Source organism: Lemur catta, chromosome 8 (assembly GCF_020740605.2).
Source record: "Lemur catta isolate mLemCat1 chromosome 8, mLemCat1.pri, whole genome shotgun sequence".
NCBI classification, from domain to species: Eukaryota; Metazoa; Chordata; class Mammalia; order Primates; family Lemuridae; genus Lemur; species Lemur catta.
In genome coordinates this window covers 20,226,596-20,238,907 of record NC_059135.1, presented here as the reverse complement: position 1 = coordinate 20,238,907, position 12,312 = coordinate 20,226,596, and the positions used below count along the sequence as shown (strand labels likewise).

The 12,312-nt window shown below is 36.4% G+C and overlaps 1 protein-coding gene across 1 annotated transcript in view; it reads right to left on the bottom strand.

The window, feature by feature from the left end:
* BARD1 (BRCA1 associated RING domain 1) overlaps positions 1 to 12,312 on the bottom strand; it is a 76,354-nt gene that overhangs the window by 45,129 nt on the left and 18,913 nt on the right. The window contains exon 4 of the mRNA XM_045559070.1: positions 6,067 to 7,007. Coding sequence (XP_045415026.1) covers positions 6,067 to 7,007 — 941 coding nt within the window. The remainder of the gene's footprint in view (positions 1 to 6,066; positions 7,008 to 12,312) is intronic.

Sequence of the window (12,312 nt, the reverse complement as noted above, 5' to 3'; positions counted from 1 at the left end):
TGACTAGCCTATAGGTGGCAGGGCTTCCACAACTGGATCTGAGGACTTGTTTTGTTTTTTTAATTGTTGAATTCTCTTAGCTTTGAATATATTGCCTAGAGATTTAGTTACTACCCAGTTTGTGGTTTTTTGGGAGAAATGTAACTGGACAGTATGTTAGTTTTACAATAAAAAAGACATTTACAAAAAAAAAAAAAGACAATTTGAAAGTCAAAATTACTCCTTGATCCATGGGCTGCAGAATAGACACTGGGTCGGCAGGCATGCAACACCATTATTTTTCTTGCACATCTTCATCAGAGCTTTTTGGTGTCTAGGAGCACTGTTAGTGAGCAATAGTATTATGAAAGGGATGTTGTTTCTGAGCAGCAGGTCTCAATCAATGGGCTTAAAATATTCAGTAAACCACGCTGCCAACAGATATGCTGTCATCCTGGTTTTGCTGTTTCATTTACAGAACACAAGCAGGGTAGATTTAGCATAATTCTTAAGAGCCCTGGGGTTTTTGGAATGGCAAATGAGCACTGGCTTCCACTTAAAGGCACTGGCTACATCAGCTCCTCACAAGAGAGTCAGCCTGTTCTTTGAAGTTTTAAGCCAGGCATCAACTTCTCTCGAGCTATGAAAATCCTAGATGGCATCTTCTTCCAATAGAAGGCTGTTTTACCTACACTGAAATCTGTTGTTTAGTGTGCCACCTTCATCTATTATCTTAGGCAGATCTTGGGAAAAACTTGCTGCTTCACCTTGCCCTTTTGTGTCATGGAGATGGTGTCTTCCCCGAAACCTCATGAACCAAACTCTGCTACCTTCAAACTTTTCTTCTGCAGCTTCCTCACCTCTCTCAGCCTTCAAAGAATTAAAGAGAGTTAGAACCTTGCTCTGGATTAAGCTTTGGCTTAAGGAAATGCTGTGGCTGCTCTGTTCTTCTATTAAGACTACTCAAACTTTCTCCACATCAGCAGTAAAGATTGTTTCACTCTCTTATCATCTGTGTGTATTCCCTGAAATAGCACTTTTAACTTCCTTCTAGAACTTTTCCTTTGCATTCACAACTGGGCTGTTTACCACAAGAGGCCTAGCTTTCAGCCCACTTCAGCTTTCCATATGCCCTCCTGATGAAGTTTAGTCATTTCTAGCTTTGGATTCAAAGTGAGAGACCTGTGTGACTTTTCCTTTTACTTGAACACTCAGAGGCCATTGTAGGGTTATTAATCAGCCTAATTTCAATATTGTTGTGTCTCAGGGAACAGGGAGGCCCAAGGAGGCAGGGAGAGGGAAGGGAATGGCCAGACAGTGGAGCAGTCAGAACACATACATTTACCAATTAAGTTCGCTGTCTTATATGGGTGCAGTTCACAGCACCCCAAAACAATTATAATAGTAACACCAAAAGTCACTAATAACAGATCACCATAAGAGATATAATAATAACGAAAAAGTGTGAAATATTGTGAGAATTACCAAAATGTGACACAGAGACATAAGTGAACGCACGCTGTTGGGAAAAGGTTGCCAATAAACTTGCTTGATGCACGGTTGCCACAAACCTCTAATTTGTAAAAAACTTAATTTCTGCGAAGTGCAAGAAAGTGGAGCACGATAAAACGAGGTATGCCTGTAATTTAACAGATGATTCTGACAACCTAGTCAACAGAACAGAAAGTTACTGGTATTACAAAAGGAGACTTGTACATAGGTGGTGGGTAACAGAGGGAAAAATAAATACTGACTCCCAGAAGTGTTCTAGAAATTAAAATCTTGACAGTATTACAGATGTCAGTTTGCTTTTGTGTCCTCTGCCACCTTCTCATGAAGCTAGTATGAAGGACACATAATAATAACATGACTTCACACCCAATATAACATGACTGCATTAAAGTAGAATTAATTACAAAACCAAACCCTCAGAAAGGAGACTCCTCAGAAAGGATTTCTCTCTACCCAGGGGATCTTTCACCACTCTTGTTATGTTCTCAGTGTACCATGCCTTGTAAATTGCCTTCAAAATATTATCTATTATGTCTGTGTGGCCTAAATTATAAGTAATCACTGCCATTTTTAGAATCTGTGCTAGAGAACCAGTGAATAGGGGGAGAGGGTTATTCCAGGACCCACAAATTCTAAAGCAAAGGTGACATACTATAAAACAGCAAATTTTCTCTATGTCCTTAATATTTTGCTTTTTATTTAATCAGAAGAATCGTGTTTTAGTTTTCACTTAGGCACAATACTTTCTCATAAAATCTCATTTATAACACAATGTTCTCAGTAACATTTTAACCATAGGAGACACAGATACTCAAATAGGAACATGAATCACAAAGCTATTTAAATAGGAAGAAGTGTATAGAAAGTTATCGATAAGGGAGCAGAGCAATGATAAGTTTTGACTTACATCAGGTTACTCTGGCTGTCACACAGAGAACTGACTAATGGAAATATAAAGGGAAAACAGGGCAAGAAATCGGGAGGCTACTTCAATGGTGTGGTCAGAAGGATAATGAACCCCAGGAACGTCCATGCCCTAATCCCCAGGACCTGTGAATGTGTTAGCTTCCACGGCAAAAGGGTAAATACCTTGAATGGGGAGTACTCTGCATTGCCCAGGTGGCCCCAATTTAATCACATGAGTCTTTAAAAGCAGAGAACTTTTCTGGGATATGTCAGAAAGAGGAGATTTGAGAAGGACTCAATCTGCTGTCACTGGATTTGAAGACCGAGGAAGAGGGCCATGAACTAAGGAATAGCACAGTCTCTAGAACTCAGGAACAGCCCTCAGCTGAAAGCCAGCAAGAAAACTGGATCTCAGTCTTCACACAAGAACGATGCAGTTTCAGCCAACAATCAAAATGAACAAGGAAATGGATCCTCTCCTAGAACCTCCAGAAAGTCAAACTTAACAAACTGATTTTAGTCTGATGAGACCCATACCAGACTTTAGACCTACAGAACTGTAAAAAAATTAATTTGCATTGTTTTAAGTCACTACCTTTGTGGTAATTTGTTTAGGCTGCAATAGAAAAAAACTGCAAGTGGGGAGGGCAAGAAAAGAGAAGTAGCTGCCACTAGAGTGGTAGCTATGGAAAGGTTATGGCCTTTGACAATGCCCACAGGTACGTTATGGGCAAGACATTAAAAATGTTATTAATAACATTCCCAAGTTCAGAGATCATTTGGTAAAGCTCTACCTGCACTGGGGAAAAGTAGCCTAAGAGAACAAACTGTTAATACTACTGGGTTCTCTGCCCTTAGTGCATATATACCAGGCATGCATAGGACAATGCATTCCTAAAACCAGACAGAAACAATGTCATTGTTTCACTGTTCTATTTGTGGAAACTACAAGTCTACCAATATGCTTTTTTAGGGGAAAATAACAACTGCAACAACCCCCAAAAAACATATCTTTGACAGCATAAAACCTGGTACTTCCCCTTGTTGGCTCTGGCTGTCTTAAAGGTCACCAATCTAAATTCATTATTCAGTAGCAGTAACTCTTTCCTCTTTCCCTGCTCCTTCCTCCATTTTATAGCAGCTTCAGGTTTACAGCCACTTCAAATCCTTTTCTCAAGTAGGTGGGTGCAAAATATAAATAAGCAGAACTGCAATATGTGGTTTTCTAGTACACAAAGATTACTCGTTCTTGGCTGCAAATGAGAAAATTAACAGAGGAATGAGATGAAAAGTATTTTTTAGAGACAAATATACTGACAAATCCACTGACTTTTTTCTAAGCATTTGTTTATTAAAATCAAGCTGAGGTGGCGGGCATCCATTCAACTCATAATAAATTTTTAAAACACTATTGTTAATTCATGATTTGAAAAATGATAAAAATCAATTAACTTTTCTTAAATATACTGTAACAGAATATGACAATGGATGACAATAACAGTGTGTAATAATTAAGTTTCAGGGAATCAAAATGAATAATTCTAACTCTGGCAAGACTCTAAGTAAACTGGCAATGTGACAGAACCTGTATGAAGCAATCTTGAACATGTCAATGAAGAAAATTCACCAAGACAGCATCATGCCACCACATTTTCCCATCTTTATGTTTTATTATAAGTTTTCTCCATGCCTAGACCAAGAATAGGCAAACTATGGCCTGCAGGCCAGCTACTTAATTTCCTATGTAAAGTTTTACTGGCTTACATATTGTCCATGGCTGCTTTTGCACTACCAGGACAGAGCTGAACAGCTGTGACAGAGACTCTCTGGCCTGCAAAGCTTGAAAACATTTACTCTAACTGCCCCTTTAAGAAAGCGTTTCCCACACCCTGGCCTAGACTCTAGGCTCTAGGGATCCTCATTAATAAATTATTCTTATGGTTAGAAGAATGTAAAAAGTTCTTAAGTATTAGTCAGAAAAATGAACAAAAAATAGTTATACTAGCTATTTATATCATGAAGCATTAATAACATTGTAACATCAAGACTATAATATCTTATGTGCATATATAATATGCATATACATAGATAACAAAGATGACCAAAAAAAAAAAAAAAGTCTGATTTTCTAAGTCATGCTTTGCAGAAATCAAACTAAAATGTAACCTGAACCAATTCCAAAAATTCGAGTTGTCCAACAGATATGTGATCCCTAGCATGTAGTCATGTTGCAGGTTCCCCTCTCAATGGCATCAGAAATATAGTAGTTATCCCTCAGTATCCACGGGCAATTGGTTCCCAGCAAATACCAAAATCCACAGATGCTCAAGTCACTATATAAAATGATGTATTTGCATATAACCTACACACATCCTCCTGTACACTTTAAATCATCTCTATAATACCTAATGCAATACAAATGCTAGGTAAATAGCTGTTATGCTGTATTTTTATTTGCATTATTTTTTCTTATTGTATTGTTATTTTTCCTAAATATTTTCAATCTGTTATTTGTTGAGTCCGTGAATGTAGAACCTGTGGACACAGAGGGCCAACTCTATTCTACATTAGCTTGGAAGAAAGGCAAGGAAAAAGCAAGGAAAAAAAAAAATACATTAACAGTTGGGAGAAGCTCATTTTGTGCTTTTCCCTTTCGCCACACAAAAATATAGTAATCCTTGGATCATGCTCAATGTCTACTCTATGATCTTCCCAGATATTTTATGTTGCCCATCAGCCTCATGTTTGGGGGCCTCCAAGGGGTTCCTTCCAGACTTCCCAAAGTTTTCTATCCATCCAAAGGACCCAAGGATTTCCTGGGTGAATTTCCCTTGTAAAGTCACTGAGGGAACACAAAAGCTATCTTAATTTAGTATTAAGGTCTACCATATCATATTTTCACAACACTTGCATGAAATCACAGAGCAAAGTCTATAAAGTTATGGTGCTTACTGATTTGTTTCATATGTAGTACTCGAGTCAATTTCAAAGATTAACCACTGCAAGTGTTCAGAAAATGGACCAGGTTCCACAAAACAACACTGCCACATCCCAGGTGTTGAGGCAATAATTAAAGAGAACTAACTTCAATGAACAGGCCAGTACAAGGAAAGGCTGACTATGGGGCCAGAGCAGCTCCCTTGTGGTGACCCACAGGAGCCATTTCTGGTAAGTCAAATGTCCAGGTCACTGGAGAAATGTAGAGACCACATCTTTCAACCTTTCAGATTTTGGCAGTGCCCACTAGGAGAGTCAAGCCAGAAGCCTGTCCCCTCTCAAAGGGTCCTTAGCTCTTTTGCTAGATAAAAATATGTTGCCAGCAGTAACTTACCAATTGTCTACATTGATAAAGCATGGGAAGAATGGGGAGGCAAAATGATGAAAACTAAACAAAATAGACAAAGGCAAAAGCACTTGGCAAAGTAGGAGATGAAATATTCAAATATTGGTTTTCTCCCACAAGATCATGCTTCCCAGACTCAGTGGCCACTGCTGTAACTGAGATGGAGACATAGTCCCTGTGAATTTTGCTTCTCTGGTTCAGGGGCAGTATACTATCTACAGTAGATTAATTATCCTAGTCATCTTATGCCATTTTCCACAAACCCCAAAGAAATGGCTTTACAGTTGGCCTCATCCCAAGATTACATTTCAGAGGAAGCTTCTTACCTTAATAGAAGCAATATGCAGCAAAGTCTCTCCTCTATGATTTCTCTTCGCAGCCATGAGGTTACTGGGCAACAGCTTCATTGCTGAGGAACTAGACATCATTCTTCTGTAACTTGAAGTATTCAATGTAGAGGGTGGGGTACCTGGTGAAAGGCTAGTGATGGATTCATCTAATATAGTTCTGTTTTTCCTCCTCAGTGTATCACCAACTTTACGTTTGCTTGACGGTTTGTCTTCTAAGAGCACAGTTTGCTTAACAAAATCTCGACTGGTGCTCGGAATGTGGCTTCTACATCTCTTAGAAACGGGACTGGAAAGTCTGTTGCGACACCCACGTTTTCCATTATGACCTAATGGCAAAGATTTCTTAGGTGTAAGATAATTTTCACAGACCTTCTCCTCAGGAGTCCCTACTTCATTCCTACTCTCAGTGTCTGGAGACTCTATTTGCTCAGCCAATGGTAAAGAGACTTCGGTTAAATTTCCAAGACATTGAGACTCTGTCACGGAGCCACTTGCTAGTAAGTCTATTTCACCATTTACCCTATGGTGACTAGCAATAACGGAGGGTGGGCGACAGGACACCAGCTTTTCCTTAAACTCCTCTTTGGAGTCAAGTTCACCATCTTCTTTTATTGCTTCTAAATTCCATTTTTGGTTGATTTCAGCTACAGTTTTCTTTTTTCGTTCTTTCTCAGATCTTTTAGAAGTCTTTTTAGCCCTCTCAGAAACAGCTACAGGAGGAGTTGCGGAAACAAATTCATACATTGAGGCTTGCTGAGCATTTACATCTTTCATCACTTGAGGCTGAGTTTGCACTGAAATTTTACTTACAACATATCGGACCTTCTTACTTCGAGGACTAAACCACATTTTTATTGAATTCTTCTTATTTTCTGCATCATTAAATAAACTTTTCCTAGATGTATCTTCTTTCAAATCTGATAGAAAAAAGGAAAAGAAATGTTACATGAACTTAATCTCTCCCATCTCAAGCTCCCAAAGAATTTTGTTTATAGCTCTCCTAAAGTGTATCACCCTTTATTTGTGTACCTCTTTCTCAGCTCCTACAGTGTGAACTCTCTGAGAGCAGACAGAGACTCATTCAACAAATGTTTACTGAATACTGCTTTGTGCCAGACACTGTTCTAGAGACTGGAGATACAGCTGAGAGAGAACAAAATATGGAACTTAAGAGAGTAGGCAAAATATGCAAATAAATAAGTAAAATATACAGTATGCCAGATGGCGATAAGAGCTATGGTGAAAAAAAATACTCAAAAAATAAAGAAAGAAAAGAAAAAGGCAGATGTGGGATTTAATAAGCAGTAGACATTAACTGTATTTAATTTTAAAAAAGATATTTGAAAATCAATATAACTCACTATAATCAACCAACTAAATGAAAACTAGGCAATCTTCTCAATAGATACAGAAAAAAACATCTGACAAAATCCAACATCCATTCTTTTTTTTTTTTTTTTTTTTTTTAATAAGACCCAACAAATTAGGAGTAGAAGAAGGGAATTTTCTCAACCCAATGAAGGGCATCTACAAAAATTAATACAGCTAGTATCACAATTACTGGTGGAAAACTGGAACTATTATCTTGTTCCTCTTATTAGGAACAAGACAAAGATGTCTGCTCTCACCACTCCTATTCAATATCATACTAGAAGTATGTTGTGCTAGCCAGCACAACAAGGTAAGAAAAAGATATAAAAAGTATAGATTAGAAAGGAAGATATAAAATTGTATCTATTCACAGATGACTTGACTATGTTGAATATTACAAAGAATCTTAAAAAAAAAAACAAAAAAACTCAGTTGTCTCAAATCAATCTATAGATATAACAAAATCCCAATGCAAATTCCATAGGCTTTTCTGTAAAAACAGACAAGTATAAAATTTACATGGAATTATCAATACAACAAAAGATTGTTAACAAAGATCTCAATTCTCTAAAGTTAATAATCACTTTTGCCTATTCTTTCACCTCATATTTCTTGAGTACAAAAGTCCTATCTTTATAAACATGCCTACCAGATAAAAAACAATACCTTAAGCAGGTAAGAAGAAATGGAAATAGTAGGTTTTGAAAAATAAATAATTAGTATTTAACTTTAGAAATTTCAGAAATGATGCCTGCCTAGCAAAAGAATTCCAACTATACTGTACTCCAAAGAGCCATCACTTCCTCCTGGTGAAACAGAAACATTACACTGAAAGGCAGTACCAATAATCCCAGCAACAAGAGCAGACCTTCCTACACATACCCTTTCTATGTCATAGCTGAATATCACCTGGTCCACAAAGTGTTATTAAGGCAGGATCTTAGAAATCAAAACAATCAGAATGAGGTATCCACTCACACAGAAACTTTACATCTAAATTCAACAAGGCCTTTTCTTTGCAGTGATAAGTAGATTTCAAAACCAAGTCATTTTTGATAAAATCTCAAGTCTAGAGGAAAGGTCAAAATGAAATGTTACCAGGATTACTTCTTAAGAAAGACTCAGGATTACAAAGATTTAAAGGTTAATCCTCTAGTAGTCTGTAAAAACTTGTATTTGATTTTTTTGAAGATTTATTTTAAACACAGATGATGACATTTTCAATTAAAACCAAGTCAAATCCTGAAGTTGCCCATGTTTATAAAACTTGAAAAATGTAGAATTGGGCATTTAAAGGAAAATTAAGGCTTATATGTATTAGCAACACACTCAATCGACTAAAAAACCTAAATCTAAAAAGACAACAAATTTCATACTCAGGTGTACCTATTTCCTAACTTATAAAGAAGTAAATGAAGAGAGTACATACCCGTATAATTGATATGTACACAATTTTACTATTCATCCAGTAATAATAACTTTACTCAAGATAATTTTAATTATGTATCTTGGCATAACTAAGCAAGGACCACAACAGCAAACATGATTGTAAATTCTGAATTTTATGCAGCATATCTAAGATAAAACTGTAAAAAGAAAAACAACTCTACTGCTGGAACATAAATCATACTATTAACAGCTACAATAGATTTTATGGGTGAATGCTTCTCAGCATGATAAATTATCATATTCATTTCATGAAGAAAAATATTGGTCCTTCCTCCACATAGTAAATTTCTTAATGATAACATTTAGAAAAATTCCATTCTCTGAATTTAAATATTTGAGTATACCACAAAATATCGAGGAACAAGGATGCACATGTTACTAAGGAGCTGCTTAGCCAAGTTTTTTCTCAAAATTTAATAATAAACTATAGAAAAGAGAGACAATTAGAAAATGTGATTTAGCTATCATTAATCTACATCAAAGGATTATAATGATGTACATTGTGTGCCTTTCAAATTATTCTCTATTATAGGTTTCACAACAGAAGTTGAGAAATCTCTTTAACAAACTAGTCCCTTATTAAAAATCAAAGGAAAGTATTCTGCTACCATCTGTGCAACATTAACGCCTTCACTGAAGAATGATTATTTTGTAAATTAAGAAGTATTTAGTTCTATTTAAAAAAAGAACAGCAACACAGTTATTCAAACACTCATCTTCATCTATTATAAAAAAGTCATAGCATATATGAAACACTATGTAATCATTACAGAAAGACCAGCATCTTTCTCTAAACCAGAAAACAGAAAGGGAAATTGTGATCCTATAAAAACGTAATCAAAGTATTTTTCTTAATGTCAACAACACCAACATGTTTCACAGAACCTGACCAGCACCTGCAAGGTCTGATTTAATATCATGGGGTTTAAAAGAACATAAAAACTTTTAAATTTAACTCTATTAGCAGAAAGAAGATTATGTTATAAAGAATAAGGTAAAATTATCCATAAATGGTTGTCAGCAAAATTTGACAGATAAATTTCTTCTCTTTAAAGTACACTGAACCGAGAAAAATCTGTTCAAGTATTTAGAAGCTCATTTTAGAAAGTATTACTATAAATCAGGCTTCTTTATCTCCAGTACACCATACACCATGTCCACAATTTGACAAGTTCTTCCTAATTACCCACCTTAATTACAGTAATTACATATTTTATAGTAAATGCAAGTAACAGGTTCATTTGAAAGATAAATTGTGAACTACAGAGTTTTTAAAAAGATAGATAAAACGTGGGCGATGTTTAACCATTCCACTTAATTCATCATCTTCAGCACATGACCATTTAACAGAATCATACAATTTTGGAGCTTGACTTTAGGGAATCACTTAATCGAATGACCTTATCTTACAATGAGATGATTTTCCAATCTCCTCATTATTAAGAGGATCAACCATCATTTGTACCCAACTATTGGTTCCTTCTACCTATTATATAGTTCACTTTATACTATTTTAGTTTTAGAAGTACTTACTAGATAATAAACTAACACAAAGTACTACATAAAATATACTGAATAAACTATAAAGAAACAAAGAGAAAGCTCCAGAAAAAAAATTCCCAAGTGCCCTTCAAGGCTAGTTTGTTTTGGGAGGACTTCGGGAGAAAAAGTTGGTGACAATTTAACTTAAAGTAGAAAAAGCTTTGCACCATGGAAATGACAGATCTGGGTAGAAGTTATATTTCAGTACATTTGCACTATAGATTTATTGTCATTTTGTAGCAAGGTAGCAAAGGAGGATGTTAACATTATAAAATAAATTATTTAAACCAAACTTTAAGAATTTGTTTTAAAATTATTTTAAGTTTAGTTTCTAGGATATGAATTAGTCTTAGCACTGTCAATTTTTATCCAACTCAATTCAACAAATGTAATGAATATCTACAGTTCCAATGAAAACATTGTTCTAAACGAAAAAACAATAAGAAACTTATAACATGATGTCCTATGTAACCTGGATCCTCAATTTCCTCACAGAATAAGGGGATTAAAGATGACCTTCTAGCTCCTAAAATTCTAATTATATGTTATCTAAAAGTGAAATTTCAACTCGTCTTAATATAAGTCATGTTGAAAGCAGTACTGCTTAAGTCTGGGAAGAATTAAAGTATTAATAACTATTATTCATTGCAATAAGGAAAACAAACACAATATGGCCTTTGGAAAATGAATCACCGTAATTCTCTCTCCAATCTCCAACTCTACTTAGATGAGAAAGACAGGATTCTAAAAGGCCTAAGGTCCCACCCAGAAACTTGTTCTAAACTCAGTTTTCCTAAATATCTTCTTTAATGATGAAATATGAAGGCAATTCATATTTCCATGGTCTCCAAAATATGAAAACTATACTAATAATTCAAACATCACTAACTAGAGTAGAATTTCTGGAAGAGGAGTCTATATTTCTTTTGTTGAATCCCATGGTATGCCATAATTGAGAGCAGTTAATCCATCAAGGGTTAGTTAACCCATCAAGTTACCCTGCTCCCCCTTTACCCCCATTAAAAATGTCACATTACTTGTTATGGGTTAGATTGTGTCCCTCCCCCACCCAAATTCATATGCTGAAGTCCTAACACCCAGTACCCTCAGAATGTGACCTTATTTGGAAATAGGGTCATTGTAGATGTAATTGTTAAGATGAGGTGATACTGAAGTAATATGGGCCCCTAATGCAATATGACTGGTGTCCTTTCTTAAAAGGGGAAATCTGAAAAAAACACACATACAAGGAGAACACCATGTGAACATCAAGATGGCCATCTACAAGCCAAGAAGACAGGCCTGGAACAGATTCTCTCTCACAGATCTCAAGAGGGAATTAACCTTCAACACACTTTGATCTCAGACTTCTATTCTCCAAACTGTCAAACTATACTCTGCTGTTTAAGCCTGTGGTCCCCAACCCCCAGGCTGCCAACTGGTACCAGTCTGCGGCCCGTTAGGAACCAGGCTCTGCCTCTCCCCCACCCACCATCCCCTTTGTGTAGAAATTGTCTTCCATGACACTTAGGAACCAGGCAGCACACCAGGAGGTGAGTGGTGCGGGCAAGGGAAGCTGCATCTGTATTTACAGCCATTCCCCATCGTTCACATCACCACCTGAGCAACACCTCCCCCCACCAGCCTGCCCACCCCATAACCTGTCCCTGGAAAAACTATCTTCCATGAAACCGATCCCTTGTGCCAAAAAGGTTGGGGACTGCTCAATTTGTGATACTTTGTTATAGCAGCTCTACCATATGAATACATTACTATACAGCAACTGGAGAGGAATCAAATAAAAATACTATGACAGCCACAAATTTCAAAGCAGCACCCCAAATTTCAATGCATGGCCAA